The following is a 24,050-nucleotide window of genomic DNA, read 5'->3' as shown; positions in this document are numbered from 1 at the left end:
TTAAATGCCTATATATTCCAAGCTTTTTTCTTTATTTTTCTATGTTCTTTCACATTTATATTAGGCTCCGTGCATTTTGTGCACATCATAACCTAACAACAGCCCCGACGCGATAGCCCCTGGATACCAAATGCGCGTTCCTTCTCGGCTCGCGCGGCCGTCACTGCAACGGCATACGCCACAATTACATTTCAGACCAGAGGAACGGCGCTGTCTTACAATGAAACACAGGCGGAGGCAGGCAGTGGAACTCTAGCCTGTGGTGCCTGCCATTTAGACCGAGAGATGGGTAGATGACGACCGAGAGCAATGGAGTCGAGGGCCCGTTGATAGCATGAATGACAGGTATCACAAGGCGGCCCGGGATGGCTACCTGGACCTGCTGAAGGAGGCTACGCGGAAGGACTTGAACGCGCCGGATGAAGATGGCATGACACCGACGTTATGGGCCGCTTATCATGGCAACTTGGAGGCTCTGCGACTTATCGTGGGCAGAGGGCAAGTAGACTTTTAAGAACTGAAAATGTACTTTTCGTCACGTGTGGAATGTTGTATTCCTTTTGCTCAACTCGTGCAGTAGCTAAGGATAGATAGTGTCCATATCTCGTGTGGTTAATAATACTGTGTAATAAAACATTTAAGTATTATTGCGCACTCTTATCATGGATAGATACGATAGGTAAAGTTCCCCCTGTGTTAAATAGTTATTCTATTGCCCACCTATACTAGCTAGCCTACCCCTTCATGCAGTGCTCTGTGTATTATATGTATATTCTCCTATGGAACGCATCACCTCTGTAGGAATTAGGTCTGGTCTAGTAAAACCTGTAGCGTTAGATAAGGTCTGTAGCATTAGGTAAGGTCTGTAACATTAGGTCAGGTCTGTAACATTAGGTAGGGCTAGTATTAAAGGTCTGTACATTAGGTCAGGTCTGTAACATTAGGTAGGGCTAGTATTAAAGGTCTGTAACATTAGGTCAGGTCTGTAACATTAGGTAGGACTAGTATTAAAGGTCTGTAACATTAGGTCAGGTCTGTAACATTAGGTAGGGCTAGTATTAAAGGTCTAACATTAGGTCAGGTCTGTAACATTAGGTAGGACTAGTATTAAAGGTCTGTAACATTAGGTAAGGTCTGTAACATTAGGTAGGGCTAGTATTAAAGGTCTGTAACATTAGGTCAGGTCTGTAACATTAGGTAGGACTAGTATTAAAGGTCTGTAACATTAGGTAAGGTCTGTAACATTAGGTAGGGCTAGTATTAAAGGTCTGTAACATTAGGTCAGGTCTGTAACATTAGGTAGGACTAGTATTAAAGGTCTGTAACATTAGGTAAGGTCTGTAACATTAGGTAGGGCTAGTATTAAAGGTCTGTAACATTAGGTCAGGTCTGTAACATTAGGTAGGACTAGTATTAAGGTCTGTAACATTAGGTAAGGTCTGTAACATTAGGTAGGGCTAGTATTAAAGGTCTGTAACATTAGGTAGGACTAGTATTAAAGGTCTGTAACATTAGGTAGGACTAGTATTAAAGGTCTGTAACATTAGGTCAGGTCTGGAACATTAGGTAAGGTCTGTAACATTAGGTAGGGCTAGTATTAAAGGTCTGTAACATTAGGTCAGGTCTGTAACATTAGGTAGGACTAGTATTAAAGGTCTGTAACATTAGGTAAGGTCTGTAACATTAGGTAGGGCTAGTATTAAAGGTCTGTAACATTAGGTCAGGTCTGTAACATTAGGTAGGACTAGTATTAAAGGTCTGTAACATTAGGTAAGGTCTGTAACATTAGGTAGGGCTAGTATTAAAGGTCTGTAACATTAGGTCAGGTCTGTAACATTAGGTAGGACTAGTATTAAAGGTCTGTAACATTAGGTAAGGTCTGTAACATTAGGTAGGGCTAGTATTAAAGGTCTGTAACATTAGGTAGGACTAGTATTAAAGGTCTGTAACATTAGGTAGGACTAGTATTAAAGGTCTGTAACATTAGGTCAGGTCTGGAACATTAGGTCAGGTCTGTAACATTAGGTCGGGCTAGTATTAAAGGTCTGTAACATTAGGTAGGGCTAGTATTAAAGGTCTGTAACATTACGTAGGGCTAGTATTAAAGGTCTGTAACATTACGTAGGGCTAGTATTAAAGGGCTGTAACATTAGGGGCTAGTATTAAAGGGCTGTAACATTAGGTAGGACTAATATTAAAGGTCTGTAACATTAGGTAGGACTAGTATTAAAGGTCTAACATTAGGTCAGGTCTGTAACATTAGGTAGGACTAGTATTAAAGGTCTAACATTAGGTAGGGCTAGTATTAAAGGTCTAACATTAGGTAGGACAGTATTAAAGGTCTGTAACATTAGGTAGGACTAGTATTAAAGGTCTGTAACATTAGGTCAGGTCTGTCACATTAGGTCAGGTCTGTAACATTAGGTAGGGCTAGTATTAAAGGTCTGTAACATTAGGTAGGACTAGTATTAAAGGTCTGTAACATTAGGTAGGACTAGTATTAAAGGTCTGTAACATTAGGTCAGGTCTGTAACATTAGGTAGGACTAGTATTAAAGGTCTGTCACATTAGGTAGGACTAGTATTAAAGGTCTGTAACATTAGGTCAGGTCTGTAACATTAGGTAGGGCTAGTATTAAAGGTCTGTAACATTAGGTAGGACTAGTATTAAAGGTCTGTAACATTAGGTAGGACTAGTATTAAAGGTCTGTAACATTAGGTAGGGCTAGTATTAAAGGTCTGTAACATTAGGTCAGGTCTGTAACATTAGGTAGGGCTAGTATTAAAGGTCTGTAACATTAGGTCAGGTCTGTCACATTAGGTCAGGTCTGTCACATTAGGTAGGGCTAGTATTAAAGGTCTGGAACATTAGGTCAGGTCTGTAACATTAGGTAGGGCTAGTATTAAAGGTCTGTAACATTAGGTCAGGTCTGTCACATTAGGTCAGGTCTGTCACATTAGGTAGGGCTAGTATTAAAGGTCTGGAACATTAGGTCAGGTCTGTAACATTAGGTAGGGCTAGTATTAAAGGTCTGTAACATTAGGTAGGACTAGTATTAAAGGTCTGTAACATTAGGTAGGACTAGTATTAAAGGTCTGTAACATTAGGTAGGGCTAGTATTAAAGGTCTGTAACATTAGGTAGGGCTAGTATTAAAGGTCTGTAACATTAGGTAGGTCTGTAACATTAGGTAGGACTAGTATTAAAGGTCTGTAACATTAGGTCAGGTCTGTAACATTAGGTAGGGCTAGTATTAAAGGTCTGTAACATTAGGTCAGGTCTGTAACATTAGGTAGGGCTAGTATTAAAGGTCTGTAACATTAGGTCAGGTCTGTAACATTAGGTAGGGCTAGTATTAAAGGTCTGTAACATTAGGTAGGGCTAGTATTAAAGGTCTAACATTAGGTCAGGTCTGTAACATTAGGTAGGGCTAGTATTAAAGGTCTGTAACATTAGGTAGGACTAGTATTAAAGGTCTGTAACATTAGGTAGGGCTAGTAGGGTCAATAGCAAGGTGCAGCACCAGTCGTGCTAGAGGGGTGTGCCATAATAACACATGAAAGAGGAGATCATAGCCTACTGACGGATTCAGGATGCAGGATAAATAAAGTAACAGTAGCCTACTGACTGATTCAGGATAAATAAAGTTACAGTAGCCTACCGACAGATTCAGGATGCAGGATAAATAAAGTAACAGTAGCCTACTGATCTTTAGTTTGTTCTTTGTCTGTGGCAGGTTAGCCACACCCATAATGCCTAGGTGGTGGTCAGTGGGGATTTATTGAAGTCATGTATGTTTGTTCCATTGAAATGAACTGTTTTGGCTCGGGGTAAACAAGTAAAAGGTCACCAATACCACCACCACACTGACCACACTAATAGTGTATACTGTAGAGAGGCCTACCTACAGTGCCTTGCGAAAGTATTTGGCCCCCTTGAACTTTGTGACCTTTTGCCACATTTCAGGCTTCAAACATAAAGATATAAAACTGTTTTTTTGTGAAGAATCAACAATAAGTGGGACACAATCATGAAGTGGAACGACATTTATTGGATATTTCAAACTTTTTAACAAATCAAAAACTGAAAAATTGGGCGTGCAAAATTATTCAGCCCCTTTACTTTCAGTGCAGCAAACTCTCTCCAGAAGTTCAGTGAGGATCTCTGAATGATCCAATGTTGACCTAAATGACTAATGATGATAAATACAATCCACCTGTGTGTAATCAAGTCTCCGTATAAATGCACCTGCACTGTGATAGTCTCAGAGGTCCGTTAAAAGCGCAGAGAGCATCATGAAGAACAAGGAACACACCAGGCAGGTCCGAGATACTGCTGTGAAGAAGTTTAAAGCCGGATTTGGATACAAAAAGATTTCCCAAGATTTAAACATCCCAAGGAGCACTGTGCAAGCGATAATATTGAAATGGAAGGAGTATCAGACCACTGCAAATCTACCAAGACCTGGCCGTCCCTCTAAACTTTCAGCTCATACAAGGAGAAGACTGATCAGAGATGCAGCCAAGAGGCCCATGATCACTCTGGATGAACTGCAGAGATCTACAGCTGAGGTGGGAGACTCTGTCCATAGGACAACAATCAGTCGTATATTGCACAAATCTGGCCTTTATGGAAGAGTGGCAAGAAGAAAGCCATTTCTTAAAGATATCCATAAAAAGTGTAGTTTAAAGTTTGCCACAAGCCACCTGGGGGACACACCAAACATGTGGAAGAAGGTGCTCTGGTCAGATGAAACCAAAATTGAACTTTTTGGCAACAATGCAAAACGTTACGTTTGGCGTAAAAGCAACACAGCTCATCACCCTGAACACACCATCCCCACTGTCAAACATGGTGGTGGCAGCATCATGGTTTGGGCCTGCTTTTCTTCAGCAGGGACAGGGAAGATGGTTAAAATTGATGGGAAGATGGATGGAGCCAAATACAGGACCATTCTGGAAGAAAACCTGATGGAGTCTGCAAAAGACCTGAGACTGGGACGGAGATTTGTCTTCCAACAAGACAATGATCCAAAACTTAAAGCAAAATCTACAATGGAATGGTTCAAAAATAAACATATCCAGGTGTTAGAATGGCCAAGTCAAAGTCCAGACCTGAATCCAATCGAGAATCTGTGGAAAGAACTGAAAACTGCTATTCACAAATGCTCTCCATCCAACCTCACTGAGCTCGAGCTGTTTTGCAAGGAGGAATGGGAAAAAGTCCAGTCTCTCGATGTGCAAAACTGATAGAGACATACCCCAAGCGACTTACAGCTGTAATCGCAGCAAAAGGTGGCGCTACAAAGTATTAACTTAAGGGGGCTGAATAATTTTGCACACCCAATTTTTCAGTTTTTGATTTGTTAAAAAGTTTGAAATATCCAATAAATGTCGTTCCACTTCATGATTGTGTCCCACTTGTTGATTCTTCACAAAAAAATACAGTTTTATATCTTTATGTTTGAAGCCTGAAATGTGGCAAAAAGGTCGCAAAGTTCAAGGGGGCCGAATACTTTCGCAAGGCACTGTACTGTGAACATTTCCTGTACTTTTATTGGACAGTATATTTTTCTGTGTTTTGGAATGAATAGTTTTGGAATACCATAGAATAGAATACCATATAATAAAATATCATAGAATAGAATATCATATAATAGAATAGAATATCAGAATATAATATATTATAGAATAGATCATTTCATAGAATCTCATCATAGAATACCATAGAATATAATACCATATAATAGAATATCATATCATAGAATAGAATATCATATCATATCATAGAATATCATATCATAGAATAGAATATCATAATAGAATATCATAATAGAATATCATATTATATCATAGAATATCATATAATAGAACAGAATATCATATAATAGAATAGAGTATCATGGAATAGAATATCATGGAATAGAATATCATAGAATAGAAAATAATATATCTATTGTTAATTTGGTTAGAACAAAAATTGCCTTCTCCTTTTCCCCAAATAACCCCAGACATATATTGACTGGCACAGCTAGGGTCAGCCACGAGGATATAGCCCAGCTGTGTAGACCAGTTTAATCATGAACCTTTCCATTGATAGACTATTAACTGAGTAGGTTAGCTAGTTCCAGACATTTAATGTCACTTAGTGCCCCTAGCAGTGCCCTGAGGCAGTGGTTCAATCCCCTGTCCTACCAGTCACTCTACACTACTGTATCACTCATCTCATATTCTATATCTGTCAATAAAACTTCCAAATACCCCCCAAAAATATAACATTGGATCTGATAAATGTTTTGTTGACGTGATGATGTGCATTGATTGATTTGGCCTCGCCCTACTTTCTTTGTGGAGGGACTACTGGCTCCAACTATAGACTAACCAATGAGCAAGCTACTGCTTAGTTATGTCACTGTTTTTCAAATAACCATAAAAGTGTCCATCTCTACTCATATCCTAGCAACATAAATGTTTGCAACAAAAGGAAGCCTACCATGATCAGTTAAGGCTGTTGTTGTATCCTCTCCTCAGTTTAACATTGCTTTTTGAAAAAACATCAGAACGTCAGAGAGGGTGAGATTACAATTCTAGATGTAGAATGTTACTTTACTGGTTATTGTGCAGGTCAGAATTATGTGATGCAACAATGGACAACTCATCACGTCATCATCATGCTATTTCTTCTTTCAGTAAAAATGTGTAAAGTGTAATGCTTTTTTACAGACAGACAATCTCACTTAGTTTCCATGTATGTCATTTGTCAGTAGCTATAAAATTAATTCAGATCAAACATTCTATTCAGGATAGAAAATGAATACATCTAATTTGGGACAATCAAATGACCAGTGGCCAATGAGCCTGTTTAGATAATGTCAGGTTCAAAACTTATGGCATCCTTGATAAAGATTTTTTTTAAAGACTGTATGAAATACAAATACTGAGATATTGTATGCACAAAAAAAAGTGAAAATATTATTTTATATACTAATTCAATTGATCAGAGAAAGAGTGTTTAACATGTGATAAAAAAGATGAGGAAACATTTCCCAATTTTATTGAGCGTACAATATAACTCAGTATTTGTATTATTTATTTTATAGTCTTTTTTGCTCATCTTTATCAAGGGATGCCAATAATTTTGGACCTGACTGTATGTTGGGTTTAGATTAGGAAGCACCAGTAAACTGGAGTACACAAAGCTCTCTTCAGTGTGTTTCTGGCTGACCTGGTTTCCCTTCCTGTCCAGATAAAGAAGCCCATTAGCAAAGTAGTTAATTGGCAAAAGTTCGGGGAATTCTCTCTAATCTCTATTTCTCTCTCTTTCTGTCCCTCTCCTCTCTCTCTCTCTCTTCTCTCCATAAATATGTATGTACCTAATATGGGTTGGGAGGGGGTCCTGTTTGGGTGTTTAAGACAGGGGCTTTCACACATACCTTGTGTAGGGGGAGATTGTAACGACAGTGGTCACATAGAGAACTAAGTATCCCACCACAAAGTAGTATACAAGGGTGAAGGTGGTTGGAGGTAGGGTGAGGATCGTACCAGAGCAACAGGCTGGTGAGGGCCTCCGTACTCCCAGCTGGGGTTTCAGACCCTTATCTTTCCATGGCTCAGTTATCTGTTTCACCAGGGCCCTGTCAGGTGTCCTATTGGAAATGACACGTAAAGCTCTTACAAGATGCCACCTTTTCTCAAGCTTCCAAGGCTTTTGGTGGAGGTGGGGACAGTGGAAAGGGGAGTCTCAGTCAGTGGTGGGACATAGGGAAAGCCCAGTTTCAGCTGTTATGTCAGCAGTATTCAGCTTTCAGAGTCCAGGAGAGAACTGGGGAGCTTGAGAGGTTCATAAGTGAGGTAGAGGATGAGCTGGTGGGGCAAGGTAGGGCCGGGCTGCGAGATAATCTATCTGAACTACGCTGGTGTTTTCTTTCAGATGAAAGCAAAAGGAGCACTTGTATGAGCTAGGATGTTCCATGTTGAGAGGGATGGATGCTCCCAGCTCTTTCTTCTTTGGGTTGAAAAAACAGAGTTTGTCTGGTGGGGTAACTTCTGTTGTGGGGAGATGAGGGAGCCTGATGGGTGTGTAACTCCTGTGTGTTCTCAGGTTCTGCTCACGGACGTTCCCAAATTCAGAGAAATTAAATGGATTTTCTCCGGACGTTTCACAAACTCTCGGCTGCTATCTCCAAGATGGCCTCTGGCCGCGCCCCGCTGGTCGATGGTCTGCCTGTGGACTTTTATAAAAAGTGAATTGGACAGGACTTGTTTTGTTTTGTGAGTGCGTCGGAGGAGTTGCAACTAAGCTGTTGGTGGGTGGCTTGAGTGACCTAAAGAACTGGAGGCCTGTAGCGTTGTTCTGTGGGGACTATAAGGTCTTTGTCAAGGTCCTCTCTAACAGACTGAAGTCCCACTGGGACCAAATGTACTGTGTACCAGGATGCTCAATCACAGACCATCTGTTCCTAATCAGAGACATAATAATCAAGGCTTCAGAATGTGGACCTTTGGACCTTCTTCCTTAGAACGCCTTTGATAGGATGGACCATGAGTATCTGTGGGGGGGGGCAGTGGGTCTGTGAAGGGCTCAATATTTTTGGGATGTATCTGGGCTTGGAGGGTGGGTCAGGAAGAACCGGGAGGGAGTGTCATAAGTGGTGGTGTCGAAGCCAGGCTAAGTGGAGGTGGCTCCTCTACCAAGTGTCATACAGAGGGAGGGTGCTGATCATCAACAACTTGGTGGCATCGTCCCTATGATATAAACTGTTCAAGGCCCCGTCAGTCTGCTGCCTGTCCAGGAAGGGAGACAAGGCCTCATGGACCTGGAGAGCAGGGTGGCAGGCTTCCGACCCAAAGTGGCACAGAGACTATACCACACTGATGATGGCTGGAGGGAACTAGCATGTGCTCTGTTGAGGAGGGCTGGCAATTTAGGGCTGGACCAGCAGCTTCTCCTCATGAGGCTGAACACAGCAGGGGTCTTAGACTTTTACACTCTAGTACTGAGTGCCTGGCAACTGCCAAGGACCACACGAGAAGGGGGTGTGGTGCATGGGCCATGGGAGGCCATCTTCCACAGATCCCTTTAAGGTCGTTCAGCCACCCTGCAGGGATGTTTAATGGCATCAAGAAACTGCCTAAGCCACCGTTTCCACCATTGCAAGTGACAGCAGACACTAGGAACTGGCAGGAAGGTCCGGAGGACGTACTGACTTTTAACACTTCGATCCTGGGGAAGTTTGCGAAGGTGGGGGGCAATGCACTGTTCACCCTCAGTGTTAAGGAAGTTAGGCACATCAGGAGCTTAGCGGGAGTGAAGGGGCATCAGTGGCAGGGGGTTGTGGGGGCTGAGAGCATGGCAGGGTGTAGGTGGAGGGTGCTCTATAAGCTCCCATTGTCGAACAGGTTAGGTGACCGAGGTATTCAACCAGTGAAAGGGCCAAATGTGTTTGGTGTAATTTGTCTCCCTCTCTCCCTGTCTCTTTCTCTTGGTCATTTCTCTCTCTCCCTCTCCTCTATTTCTCTCTCTGTCAGTGTGTCTGCTTTTGCCAGGCATAGTACGATCTCTCGTTCTCTCACACAGACTAAAGTGGGCCTTGTGTGCATTTCAGGAACACAAATATACTGTAAGCAAATGCCAAATTAGGTTTGATGTGATTCATTAGTCCTCTGTGCATTCCACCATTTTGTTGAGGGAAAATGTACACAAAGTAACACAATGGCGGGTCCACTTAGACAGTGTGGTGATAAAGTAACCGATAACAACCCTAGTTCTAGGAATTCCCACGGTATTCAGCTTATAAAACATTTACTACACCAAATGTGTACTGTACCCATCTCTCACTGATTATGATAAACAGCAGTTCTAACACCATGAAAAAAGTGTGCGTGACATGTGGTACTAAAAATACTTCCAGTCACCATAGTTTCTCACAACACCAGTGACTGGCTACTAGACAGCAGCACCCTTGAGATCCAGGGAGACCATTTCAGTGATGTCTGACAACTTTATTGGGTTTGCTGCTGAAATACAGGCCTGGCAGATTTACAGTGGATTTATAGGGGATAGTGAAACAGTAGCAGTAGGGAGCAACAATCTGTCATTCTATGATGTAACAACAAGCATAGTCAGGATACTGAGGACAGTGGAGTCCTTTTCAATTCCATTCTTATCATATTTTAAGTGAACAAGGGTTATCGTGTGTTATTATTGGGCTATGACCTGCAGTAAAAGGTGCCCAGAGAAGAGTGAGGTATGTGTAAAATCATGTAGTGTCTAACAACTGGAGCTGTAATTGCATAATAAACATTATGTATCATCAAATAGCTGGTCGTCTGTAGCTCAGTTGGTAGAGCATGATGTGTGCAATGCCATGATGGTGCGTTGGATTCCTGGGACCAGACATAAAATGTATGCATCAATGTAAGTGGCTTTGGATAAAGTGTCTGGTAATTGGCAGATATTATATAATAGCACTGATATTTAGATTTATTTGAGATTAAATCTGCCCAGAGGCCCGGGCATTTGTGACACAGTCCTTTAAAGCGCTTGACCCTTTGAGTCCCCTTTGCACACACATTTTCACCCCAAAACATTTACCAGGAGAGTAGACAAAAAGGAGCCCCAAAAGACGCTGATAATCAAAAATGAGAGAAAAAAATCTTTATTAGTATTTTGACAAATAAAGATTTAATGAAGAAAAGTACTCTTGTAACTCAGTTAAACTGTGATACATATTCTTAACCTGTTACTAGACCCTCGGCTAGACCCTCGGCTAGACCCCTCGGCAACATCCGGTGAAATTGCAGAGCGCCAAATTCAAATTAAATTACTATAAATATTAAACTTTCATGAAATCACAAGTGTAATACATCAAAAATAAAGCTTAACTCCTTGTTAATCCAGCCGGCATGTCAGATTTCAAAAAGGCTTTACAGCGAAAGCAAACCATGCGATTATCTGAGGACAGCGCCCATCATACAAATGCATGACAAACATATTTTAACCAGGGAAGTGCAACACGAAAGTCAGAAATAACGATATAATTCATGCCTTACCTTTGAAGATCTTCTTCTGTTGGCACTCCAAAATGTCCCAGAAACATCACAAATGGTCCTTTTGTTCGATAAATTCCTTCTTTATATCCCCAAAATGTCCATTTATTTGGCACGTTTGATTCAGAAATACACCCGTTCCAACTCGCCCAACATGACTACAAATGATCTAACAAGTTACCTGTAAACTTGGCCCAAACAACTTTCCTAATACAACCTTAGGTATCCTAAAACGTAAATAATCAATCAAATTTAAGACGGAATATACTGTGTTCAATAGCGGATAAATTCAACGTGGAGCGAGCTCCAGGTTGTGCGCAACAAACAATAGAGTCCACTTGGCTTGACACTCACAACGAGCAGCTGTACTTCTTCATTTCTCAAAAGAAAATCATCAACCAATTTCTAAAGACTGTTGACATCTAGTGGAAGCCATAGGAACTGTAACCAGGTGCCTCATAAATATAGTTTCCCATAGAAAACGAATTGAAAACACAGTAACCTTAATTTTTCTTTTTCCTGGATGGTTTGTCTTCGGGTTTCGCCTGCCAAATAAGTTCTGTTATACTCAGACATTATTTTAACAGTTTTAGAAACTTTAGCGTGTTTCTATCCAAATCTACCGATTATATGCATGTCCTAGCTTCTGGGCCTGAGTAACAGGCAGTTTACTTTGGGCACGCTTTTCATCTGGACGTGAAAATAGTGCCCCCTAGCCCGAAGAAGTTTTAATAGAACAGAATGACCCTAGCCCTACCTGACCCTAAACCTAGCCCTAACTGACCCTAACCCTACCTGACCCTACCCCTACCTGATCCTAAACCTAACCCTACCTGACCCTAACCCTACCTGACCCTAACCCTACCTGACCCTAACCCTAACCCTACCTGACCCTAACCCTACCTGAACCTAACCCTAACCCTACCTGATCCTAAACCTAAACCTAGCCCTACCTGACCCTAACCCTACCTGACCCTACCTGAACCTAACCAGACCCTAAACCTAACCTACCTAATCCTAAACCTAGCCCTACCTGACCCTAACCCTACCTGATCCTAAACCTACCTGATCCTAAACCTAACCCTACCTGACCATACCTGACCCTAACCCTACCTGACCCTAACCCTACCTGACCCTAACCTAATCCTACCTAACCCTAAACCTAACCCTACCTGATCCTAAACCTAAACCTAGCCCTACCTGACCCTAACCCTACCTGACCCTACCTGAACCTACCAGACCCTAAACCTAACCCTACCTAATCCTAAACCTAGCCCTACCTGACCCTAACTGATCCTAAACCTACCTGATCCTAAACCTAACCCTACCTGACCATACCTGACCCTAACCCTACCTGACCCTAACCTAATCCTACCTGACCCTAAACCTACCTGATCCTAAACCTAGCCCTACCTGACCCTAACCCTACCTGACCCTACCAGACCTAACCCTACCTGATCCTAAACCTAACCCTACCTAATCCTAAACCTAGCCCTACCTGACCCTAAACCTAGCCCTACCCTAACCCTACCTGACGCTAACCCTACCTGACCCTACCTGAACCTACCAGACCCTAACCCTACCTGATCCTAAACCTACCTAATCCTAAACCTAGCCCTACCTGACCCTAGCTCCTACGTGACCCTAGCCCTACCTGATCCTAAACCTAGACTGTGACCTCTCAGTTCTTAGACGATTTAGACTAACCTCTCAGTTCCTAAATCTTCTAGGCTGTGACCCCTCAGTTCCTAGAAGATTTAGACTTCCCAGACCACCTTTGTCTTATGTCCCAGACAAGACAACACATGCAAAACAAGACACTAAAATTGGCACACTAGAGAGGAGACAGCAAATCAATTCCGGAGACCCAGTTTGAACCCTTGTAGGTAACACTAGACAGTGAGAAACCAGGGTTGGGCAGGTGATATTTTAATAATTTGGCTCCCTGAGCTAATGCAGAGGCTTTAGCTCAGAAGGCTAAGTACAGTAATGTGTTGGCACCTTTTTTCTCAGAGTGCAGGGTTCTATCTAGGACCAAAAGGGTTCTTCAGCTGTCCCCATAGGGGAAACCTCTGAAGAACCCCTTTTGATTCCAGGTAGAACCCTTTTGATTCCAGGTAGAACCCTTTTGATTCCAGGTAGAACCCTTTTGATTCCCATTTAAAACCCTTTCCACAGAGGGTTCTACCTGGAACCAAAAAGGTTTATCCTATGGGGACAGTCGAAGAACCCTTTTGGAACCTTTTTTTCTAAGAGTGTGGATTGTCAGATCAGGGCAGGAAGAAATTAAAGTCAGGCAAGTTAGGAGTTAGTTAATCCTATGGCTCTCCTGGGGGAATCAGGATCAGGCAGGTGAGGTGTTAATCTGCTGGCGTTCCAAGTTAATGCCTTTAACTCATTGGACTAAAACTGTTGTGTTGCGCACGAGACCCGGGTTGGTCACACAAGAAATCAAGGTCAGTCTGGTGAAAGGTGCTAATCCTGGCTCTGGTTGGGACTAGCGTGGCAGGCACACAGCTTCTCCGTTGTCTGTGAAAACCTTGCAGCTTTGTCCATCAATAATGTATCCCTAGCCCCTGCGACCAGTGCAATGCTAGCTGCACCTCATCAACTATTGATCAAGCCTGTTGGAGAACTAATGCTACAGTATATAGGGATGCTACGACGGAGCTCAAACCATGGCTGTTAAAGCATTTATGTTGGAAAGTCAACTGAAATCAACTCAATTATTGCTTAAAGGTCATCTGGAACTTAAAAAGAAAAAAACAATTCACGGTTGCCCCTATCACTTCCATTGATTGTTAGCTAGCTAGCGGTGGCTAATGTTAGTGAAGGTCCTAATGGCTTTTCAAAGAAAACTGGAAAATTACAGACTTGGGTTTTTATATCAGGTAAATCCATTTGAATTCAACCACTTTTTGACAGCATCCCTTTAGATTTATACAACACTTTCCATTACATTAGAAATCCAAGGCTTAAAAACAAAGGTGTCCATGTATGCTGATGACTCACGTTTTATATTATGTTCACAACCTAGATCCCTGCAATGTCTCATTGAAGATCTAGATAACTCTTCCGGACTAAAACCTAATTATGATAAGTGTACAATATTACGTATTGGATCATTTACATTACCCTGCAGTTTACCTTTAAAACGGGTTCATGGTGAAGTAGACATACTTGGTATTCATGTCACAAAATATATAAATGAGCTCTCCACAATGAATTTCAATAGAAAACTTGTAAAAATAGACAAGATCCTGCAACCATGGAGGTAAATACCTGTCTATTTATGTACAAATTGCCCTGATTAACTCCATAGTTGTATCTCAGTTTACTCACTTATGCCGCTGCCTACTCCTGATGATTAGTTTCTCAAATCATATGAGCAAGAAATATTTTGTTGCAAAAGGGTTTGCTAATGATCAATTAGTCTTTTAAAATGCTAAACCTGGATTAGCTAACACAACGTGCCATTGGAACACAGGAGTGATGGTTGCTGATAATGGGCCTCTGTATGCCTATGTAGATATTCAATTAAAAATCAGCGGTTTCCAGCTACGATAGTCATTTACAACATTAACAATGTCTACACTGTGTTTCTGATCAATTTGATGTTATTTTAAGGGACAAAAAAAAAAAAAAACTTTTCTTTCAAAAACAAGGACATTTCTAAGTGACCAAAACTTGAACGGTAGTGTGTGTATGTATGTGTACACACACACACACACACACACACACACACACACACACACACACACACACACACACACACACACACACATATACTGCTCGACTAAAAAATCTTGGTCGATCAAACAATCAACCATCGACTAATTGGGGTCAGCCCTACTTGCCTTGCACCACTTATTAGATATATTAGCGTGATAGCAAACGTCCTCGCCATGTGATTTATCATAGTAATAAGCAGCAGCAATCTAAAGGATCAGATGAAAAACATGCCAGGAAAAGTGATTGGCTGAAATGATGAAGTAAGTGGATGGAGAAATTAGTTGTCAAACAGTTGTCATTTTTTGCTCTTTTATTTATTTACATTTAACGTAAATGGAGTTTGAGTGTTCAGATAAAAATAAAAATAAAATTTGCATATGTAACTTAGACCCTACTTCACATCATCTGAGGTTGTGTTGTGCCTCCATCGGTTGAGACACAACATGTAAAGGTTTAAAAATGTCAATTTCTTGAAAAGAATGTTTTTATAAAGTATAAAATAGTTTGACAACCCTGTTTGTAAGCTTTTAAAAGATAATCTCAACCGTTGATCTTTTCCAGTGATGAAGACAAGTCTCGTGGTATGGTGGGGTATGCAACATGGGTCAACATTGAGCACCTTTCTCTCTTCAATGTCAAGAGTCACTTTCTGATCACTTCTACAATGGGCAAATATGTATGGAAGGTTTCGTTCAAAGCAAAAGGGGTGTTGTCAAGAAAGTGATTGGATTGACTCTGTTGTAACAGGACCTCTTTCACCCCTCTGCCCGGTTGACACTAATACAGATGATCTTCCCCATGCTTGACTATGGGGATGTCATCTACAGTTCAACATGCAAGGGATCCCCAGAGAAGCAAGATGGGATTCATCATTCCACCATTTTGTTGAGGGAAAATGCACAAAGTAGCACAATGGCAGGTCCACTTAGTGTGGTGATAAAGTAACCGATAACAACCCTAGTTCTAGGAATTCCCACGGTATACAGCTTATAAAACATTTACTACACTGTGTACTGTACCCATCTCTCAGTGATTATGATAAACAGCACACATTCACATTTCCATCAATCGGCCTGTCAACATATCCTCCAGCTATAGAACAGTGTTGAATAATACCTGACCTCTACTGTACAAGTAGAATACGCTCTACCTGAACCCCTAATGGGCTACCAAGTGGCGCAGTGGTCTAAAGCATTGCATCTCAGTGCTAGAGGAGTCACTACAGACCCTGGTTTGATCCCGGGCTGTATCACAACCGGCCATGATCAGGAGTCCCATTAGGCGGAGCTTGGCCGGGTAGGCCGTCATTATAAAATAAGAATTTGTACTTAACTAATTTGCCTTGTTAAATAAAGGTTCAATAATAAATAAAACCCTACCAGACCCTAACCAATATAAAGTATATTTGTTTCATTGTTCTCTATTATTCTGTGTACATCTGTGACCCCTCAGTTCCTAGAAGATTTAGACTGTGACCCCTCAGTTCCTGCCCTTCTGTGTTGTCACATGCCCCCGCCCTTCTGTTGTCACATGCCCCCGCCCTTCTGTTGTCACATGCCCCCGCCCTTCTGTGTTGTCACATGCCCCCGCCCTCCTGTGTTGTCACATGCCCCCGCCCTCCTGTGTTGTCACATGCCCCCGTCCGTCTGTGTTGTCACATGCCCCCGTCCTCCTGTGTTGTCACATGCCCCCGTCCTCCTGTGTTGTCACATGCCCCCGTCCTCCTGTGTTGTCACATGCCCCCGTCCTCCTGTGTTGTCACATGCCCCCGTCCGTCTGTGTTGTCACATGCCCCGTCCGTCTGTGTTGTCACATGCCCCCGTCCGTCTGTGTTGTCACATGTCCCCGTCCTTGTGTTGTCACATGTCCCAGTCCTTGTGTTGTCACATGTCCCTGTCCTTCTGTTGTCACATGTCCCAGTCCTTGTGTTGTCACATGTCCCCCGTCCTGTGTTGTCACATGTCCCTGTCCTTGTGTTGTCACATGTCCCTGTCCTTCTGTGTTGTCACATGTTTTGTTGTGATTTGATTTATTGCACCACACTTCCTAGTCATCACTGGCCAGGCCGTCATTGTAAATAAGAATTTGTCTGTAGTCCTTTACAGGCAGCTTTGAACTCTGATAAGGGCCTATATCGTAAGGCAGTGGCTGTATACATGTGCACTTCACATTTCCATATCATTAAAAACTCATGTAATAAACAGTGTCAGCATTTATGAACACTAATATACAGTTACAAGATGACATTGTGTTATACCCTGGGTTTGTTCTGAACAGAATGAGACAATGTTTGTTGTATTGGGACAAAGATTTGCCGTGGACCACGTATTTGAATGCACTCATGACTCCATTCTATGTGCAAAATAATTACAATCTGCTGCTCTGAATTGCCTTGTGAAAGCCTCAACACTAATGTCATGTTATAATGGAGCTCTCATGTTGGCTATAGAACATACAAAAACACCTTATAGTTGAAGACTCTCCTTTGAGTCATAGAAACGCATTGAAATGACTTAGGAACGGTTCACACTTGGAGAGGTGTGTGGCCCCTTGGAGACACCAGTTAGTCCTCTCACTCAAACCCTTGTCATTCTATTGTCTTATGTTTCACCTACCCCAGATTTCCCAATAATATTCTTATCATGTTACTGAATATATCCAGAGTATTTTCTGGTTTAGTTAAACAAATGCAGTAAAAAGTGCTGTAAATGTAAAATCACATTAAATCAACAGTGGATTCAGTCTTGTGTCAGGTGAACTGGTGTCCTCACCTTTAGTCTCATACTTGTCCCATAATCTCCAAACTGTTCCCTTTTAATTGCTACTATAATTCTGCATATGCTTTCCATATTTCCTCTGAGGAAAATATTTTATTTAGCCCAATGCCCACCAGTGTAAGGGGTTTTAACTGACTCACCTGGATAAATAAAATATATACACATTTAAAAACGAACCATGGATTAAAGTTGGTCTTCTGGCCCAGACTACTTTCAGGGTCAGGAACCATCTAACATCAAGTTGTAAAATCATGAACTTCCCCTTTAAGATCAGCAATAAGGTTAGTGTACCACCATCCAGAACCATTCCAAATCTGACAGCTGTTTATACACTGCCTTTAAATAGAGGAACTTCCTGTTAATATTTAAACCTCTGAAAGGATAAGTTGAAGTACAAGCTGGTGGTAAACAGGACTTCACCTTTGATGTCATTCCTGTAAACAATTCCCTTTTCCTGGGAATAGAACTGAAATACGAATCACGTTGTGATATGTTATCAATGTTTTATGGAACACATTAAACTCAAATCTGCCCCTCAGCCCTAAACAAATATTAGTGACTTTAAGTCATCTGTACTGGCCCTAAACAAATATTAGTGACAAAGTCATCTGTACTGGCCCTAAACAAATATTAGTGACTTTAAGTCATCTGTACTGGCCCTAAACAAATATTAGTGACAAAGTCAACTGTACTGGCCCTAAACAAATATTAGTGACAAAGTCAACTGTACTGGCCCTAAACAAATATTAGTGACAAAGTCAACTGTACTGGCCCTAAACAAATATTAGTGACAAAGTCAACTGTACTGGCCCTAAACAAATATTAGTGACAAAGTCAACTGTACTGGCCCTAAACAAATATTAGTGACGTTAAGTCATCTGTACTGGCCCTAAACAAATATTAGTGACGTTAAGTCATCTGTACTGGCCCTAAACAAATATTAGTGACGTTAAGTCATCTGTACTGGCCCTAAGCAAATATTAGTGACGTTAAGTCAACTGTACTGTCCCTAAACAAATATTAGTGACACTAAGTAATCTGTAATGTCACTACATTGGGAAAACTCAGCTCCAATGCTGTGCGACTGAAGGAATTGAGCATGACATCACCAGGTATGCACACCCTGGTAGCACGCTCCTGAGTCAGGGGCAGCCTGACTGGCCTGGGCCTCCCGTGAAACAAGACACTGGTTAGTGTAGTGGTGTTGACAAGCCGGTGGTTGTGTTACAGGCTGACTGTAGTGTAGAGGTATACAGTGGGGCAAAAAAGTATTTAGTCAGCCACCAATTGTGCAAGTTCTCCCACTTAAAAAGATGAGGCCTGTAATTTTCATCATAGGTACACTTCAACTATGACAGACAAAATAAGAAGAAAAAAAATCCAGAAAAATCACATTGTAGGATTCTTTATGAATTTATTTGCATATTATGGTGGAAAATAAGTATTTGGTCAATAACAAAAGTTTCTCAATACTTTGTTATATACCCTTTGTTGGCAATGACAGAGGTCAAACGTTTTCTGTAAGTCTTCACAAGGTTTTCACACACTGTTGCTGGTATTTTGACCCATTCCTCCATGCAGATCTCCTCTAGAGCAGTGATGTTTTGGGGCTGTTGCTGGGAAACAGACTTTCAACTCCCCCAAAGATTTTCTATGGGGTTGAGATCTGGAGACTGGCTAGGCCACTCCAGGACCTTGAAATGGTTCTTACAAAGCCACTCCATTGCCCGGGCGGTGTGTTTGGGATCATTGTCATGCTGAAAGACACAGCCACATTTCATCTTCAATGCCCTTGCTGATGGGAGGTTTTCACTCAAAATCTCATAATACATGGCCCCATTCATTCTTTCCTTTACACGGATCAGTCATCCTGGTCCCTTTGCAGAAAAACAGCCCCAAAGCATGATGTTTCCACCCCCATGCTTCACAGTAGGTATGGTGTTCTTTGGATGCAATTCAGCATTCTTCGTCTTCCAAACATGACGAGTTGAGTTTTTACCAAAAAGTTATATTTTGGTTTCATCTGACCATGTGACTTTCTCCCAATCTTCTGTATCATCCAAATGTTCTCTAGCAAACTTCAGGCGGGCCTGGACACGTTTGGCACTGCAGGATTTGAGTCCCTGGCAGCATAGTGTGTTACTGATGGTTGGCTTTGTTACTTTGGTCCCAGCTCTCTGTAGGTCATTCACTAGGTCCCCCCGTGTGGTTCTTGAATTTTTGCTCACCGTTCTTGTGATAATTTTGACCCCATGGGGTGAGATCTTGCGTGGAGCCCCAGATCGAGGGAGATTAAGTGGTCTTGTATGTCTTCCATTTCCTAATAATTGCTCCCACAGTTGATTTCTTCAAACCAAGCTGCTTACCTATTGCAGATTCAGTCTTCCCAGCCTGGTGCAGGTCTTCAATTTTGTTTCTGGTGTCCTTTGACAGCTCTTTGGTCTTGGCCATAGTGGAGTTTGGAGTGTGACTGTTTGAGGTTGTGGACACGTGTCTTTTATACTGATAACAAGTTCAAACAGGTGCCATTAATACAGGTAACGAGTGGAGGACAGAGGAGCCTCTTAAAGAAGAACTTACAGGTCTATGAGTGCCAGAAATCTTGCTTGTTTGTAGGTGACCAAATACTTATTTTCCACCATAATTTGCAAATAAATTCATTAAAAATCCTACAATGTGATTTTCTGAAAAACATTCTCATTTTGTCTATCATAGTTGAAGTGTACCTATGATGAAAATTACAGGCCTGTCATCTTTTTAAGTGTGAAAACTTGCACAATTGGTGGCTGACTAAATACTTTTTTGCCCCACTGTAGGTCCTAGTGGAGGCTGAGGTGCCCATGGTAGGCTGATGGTAGGGGAATGGAAAGCATGGAGAAGCCAGAGAAGTCCTCTAAACGTAATGACAACAGGTCCAAACAGTGGTATTGTTCATCTCATAACTTGTGTATCTGTTTGGTGTCATTAAGGATTAGTTTACTGTGGTGCTGGTGCTGTGGCTGCAGAGATTTATCAGTGCTAAAGGGTACTGTGATGTAAGGTTAAACATGATTTATGAAGACTCGATGAATAGCCCATGGATGAGATCTCAGTGCTGAAATCATGATTTAAAAAATCATGGGCTTTCTCACAAGGTACCTGCTATGTTTAGGAGTATCTGAGTGGGTTATCCTTCTCCTGGTTCATATTACTCACAGATAGCACTTACTGAATGCCTTTGGAACAGAACAGCATGACTTGTTGTAACAGCATCATCACCTCTGTCTTGGCACGGGTCTTCGTTGGCACTGTAAAGAGTTGGGGATGATCTTGACATCGTTGCAAAATTGATGTTTCAAGTACAGGTAAGAGTGGGAAAAAAGTATCTTGTTTACTAAGAGCACGTATTTGTGGTGCATTAGATTTAGCTTGATATTTTCACATTTGGGACTACTCCATTGGTTCTGGGGGGGGACTAAATCCAGCAGTTCAAGTATTTGAAATACTTTTACATAGTCCTGTTCGTCCCAGGTCTGTGTACAACATCCATATTAGAATGAAGACTGTCTAATATGGAGGCCATATGTGTGCTATATGCCCGTTGCTTCTTTCAGCCTCTCTGGATCAACATTCTAGCTGATTTCTGTACTTCCTCTTGTTCTGCAGAGGCAACCCTGATAAGTGTGACATATGGGGGAACACACCTCTCCACCTGGCGGCCGCCAACGGCCACCACAACTGCCTGTCCTTCCTGGTGTCCTTCGGTGCCAACATGTGGTGCCTGGACAACGACTACCACACGCCCCTGGACATGGCCGCCACCAAAAGCCACATGGACTGTGTCCGCTACCTGGACTCCATTGCCGCCAAGCAGTCGGCCCTCAACCCCAAGCTGGTGGGGAAGCTGAAGGAGCGGGCTTTCCGTGAGGCCGAGAGGAGGATTAAGGAGTGTGTGAAGCTGCAGCGGAAGCACCACAAGCGTATGGAGCGCAAGTTCCACAAAGAGGCGGCGTCGGAGCAGTCCATGTCAGACGCCATGAGCTTCTCCAGCTACACAAGCAGCTCAGTGAGCCGCAAGCTGTCACCACTCTCAACAAACTGCACCACCACCGTCAGTGTGCCACCACCCTGCACCACCCCGTCAGTCAGTGGTCAGTACCACCACCCAGTGTGCCATACTAGTGTGTCTCTCAGGTCAGTACAAGCTGCACCACCCCTGTCAGTGTGCCATACTCTCAGGTCAGTACAAGCTGCACCACCCCTGTCAGTGTGCCATACTCTCAGGTCAGTACAAGCTGCACCACCTAAACACCACCACTGTCAGTGTGCTATTCTCTCAGGTCAGTACAAGCTGCACCACTGTCAGTGTGCCATACTCTCAGGTCAGTACAAGCTGCACCACCTAAACACCACCACTGTCAGTGTGCCATACTCTCAGGTCAGTACAAACTGCACCACTGTCAGTGTGCCATACTCTCAGGTCAGTACAAACTGCACCACCTAAACACCACCACAGTCAGTGTGTGTCACACCCTGATCTATTTCACCTGTCTTGTGCTTGTCTCCACTCCCCTCCAGGTGTCTCCCAAATCAGAGTCAGGCAGGATCAGGACAGGCAGAAAGGTCAGAACTGGGAAGGCTAAGGGGAAAAACTAGAACACAGGAACACTCTGTTAGGACTTAACGGGACAAGACAAACTAGCAACAGACAAACAGAAAACTCAGGTATAAATACACAGGGGATAATTGGGAAAATAGGAGACACCTGGAGGGGGGTGGAGACAAGTATAAGACAGGTGAAACAGATCAGGGTGTGACAGTGTGCCGTACTCTTAGGTCAATACAATACAGCTTCATCCAGCCATTTTTGGCTTTTGAATATTTATTTAAAGGGACATTCCACTCCAAAACCAATGTTTGTCAGATAAAAATAGTTTAAAAAAATAAAAATAGTCCAATGTCAAGAGGAGTGCACATTCCATTGTTTGTGTAGGTCCAGCTATATGATGCCTCAAGCTAAATGAATAAATGGGAAAGATGAACACAGCACATCTGGAAATAATATGATGCTTCTCTTTTCCCTTCATTTAGGATTGTAGCACAAAGCTGCATCTATAAAATGAATGACCTGGGATATGGACTTATCTCAAGTTTGACAAATGTAATGTCCCTTTAATTTTCAACATGGCGTACATAATTATAGTCTGCAAATAACTGTCATTGTATCCTCTCCTTTCTCCACTGATGGGAAATGTTGCTGTTCCAACTGTTGTGCATGTGAAACTCCCTCTCTGTTATGTCTGCTGCTGTACCATTTCACATGCAACAGTTGGAACAGCAGCATTTCCCATCAGTGAAGAAAGGAGAGGATACAATGACAGTTATTTGCAGTCTATAATTATGTATGCCATGTTGAAAATTAAAGGGACATTACACTCCCAACATTAAACATTTGTCATCTGTTAAATTTGAGATGTGTGCTCCTCTATAATTAGTGGTTGAAGCCTGTGTTGCTCTTTGTCCCTGCAGGCTACTCTTCACGCCACAACCCGAGGCAAGACCAAGATCCAGAAGAGGTTGGAGAAGAGGAAGCAAGGGGACGGGACCTTCAAGATCTACGAGGACGGCAGGAAGAGCGTGCGCTCCCTCTCGGGCCTTCAGCTGGGCAACGATGTCATGTTCCTTAAACAGGGAACCTATGTCGGCCCTCGGGACCGCGCAGGGCGCCGCGGCAACCTCCGAGACATATTCCACGGAGACGCCAACGACGACGCCATCTCTCGTGCCATCAGCGAGCCGGACTTGTCTTACCGGCCCGACATGGAATACTCTGAGGTCAGCACCGACTCGGGCCACGACTCTCTCTTCAACCGGCCCGGTCTGGGAACCATGGTGTTCCGACGCAACTATATCAGCGGCGGCCTGTTCGGCATCGGCGGGCGTGACGAGGGAGCCTCGGCGGAGGAACCGAACGGGCTGGCAGCACCAACGTTCGGCTACGCAGCCGGCTGCGGCGTTCGCCCAGCCTGGACGATGGGGGGGACAGCATCGGCAGTGCCAGCAGCCTCCGGGAAAGGAACCGCCAGGAGCTTCCCTGGGACGAGCTGGAGCTGGGGCTGGATGATGACTGCGAGGCCGTGACCAGCCCGTTGGAGGTGTTCTTGGCTGCGCAGACCATGGGCGAGTTCCTCACCGTCTTCAGGCGGGAGAAGATCGACCTGGAGGCGCTGCTGCTGTGCTCGGACCAGGACCTCAAGAGCATCCACATCCCCCTGGGGCCCAGGAAGAAAATCCTAGATGCCTGCAAGAGACGTCTGGAGACCCTTGAGGACCCTGACTACATCGAGGACACCCTGCTGTGAATGGTGAATGACACTTTTGGATCTGAAGATGCTGTGTAGGTACTGTATACCTCTACTACTGTGACGTTCACCTACAGAGGAAACCTACACTACAGAGTAAACCTACACTACAGAGTAAACCTACACTACAGAGTAAACCTAACCTACAGAGTA

General features: G+C 42.9%; 1 protein-coding gene across 1 annotated transcript; it reads left to right on the top strand.

The window, feature by feature from the left end:
* Nucleotides 1–112: 112 nt before the first annotated feature.
* On the top strand, nucleotides 113–24,050 carry LOC112239682 (Usher syndrome type-1G protein-like). Its single transcript, XM_042316858.1, is given in 5 exon segments — nucleotides 113–498; nucleotides 21,202–21,729; nucleotides 21,820–21,973; nucleotides 23,065–23,532; nucleotides 23,535–24,050. Coding segments are annotated over 5 exon segments (1,677 nt in total). The 5' UTR covers nucleotides 113–334; the 3' UTR covers nucleotides 23,898–24,050.

Source organism: Oncorhynchus tshawytscha, unplaced genomic scaffold (genome assembly GCF_018296145.1).
Source record: "Oncorhynchus tshawytscha isolate Ot180627B unplaced genomic scaffold, Otsh_v2.0 Un_contig_3505_pilon_pilon, whole genome shotgun sequence".
Classification (NCBI taxonomy): domain Eukaryota; kingdom Metazoa; phylum Chordata; class Actinopteri; order Salmoniformes; family Salmonidae; genus Oncorhynchus; species Oncorhynchus tshawytscha.
Note: the sequence above shows the minus strand (reverse complement) of the source record. Positions and strands in the feature narration are given on the sequence as shown.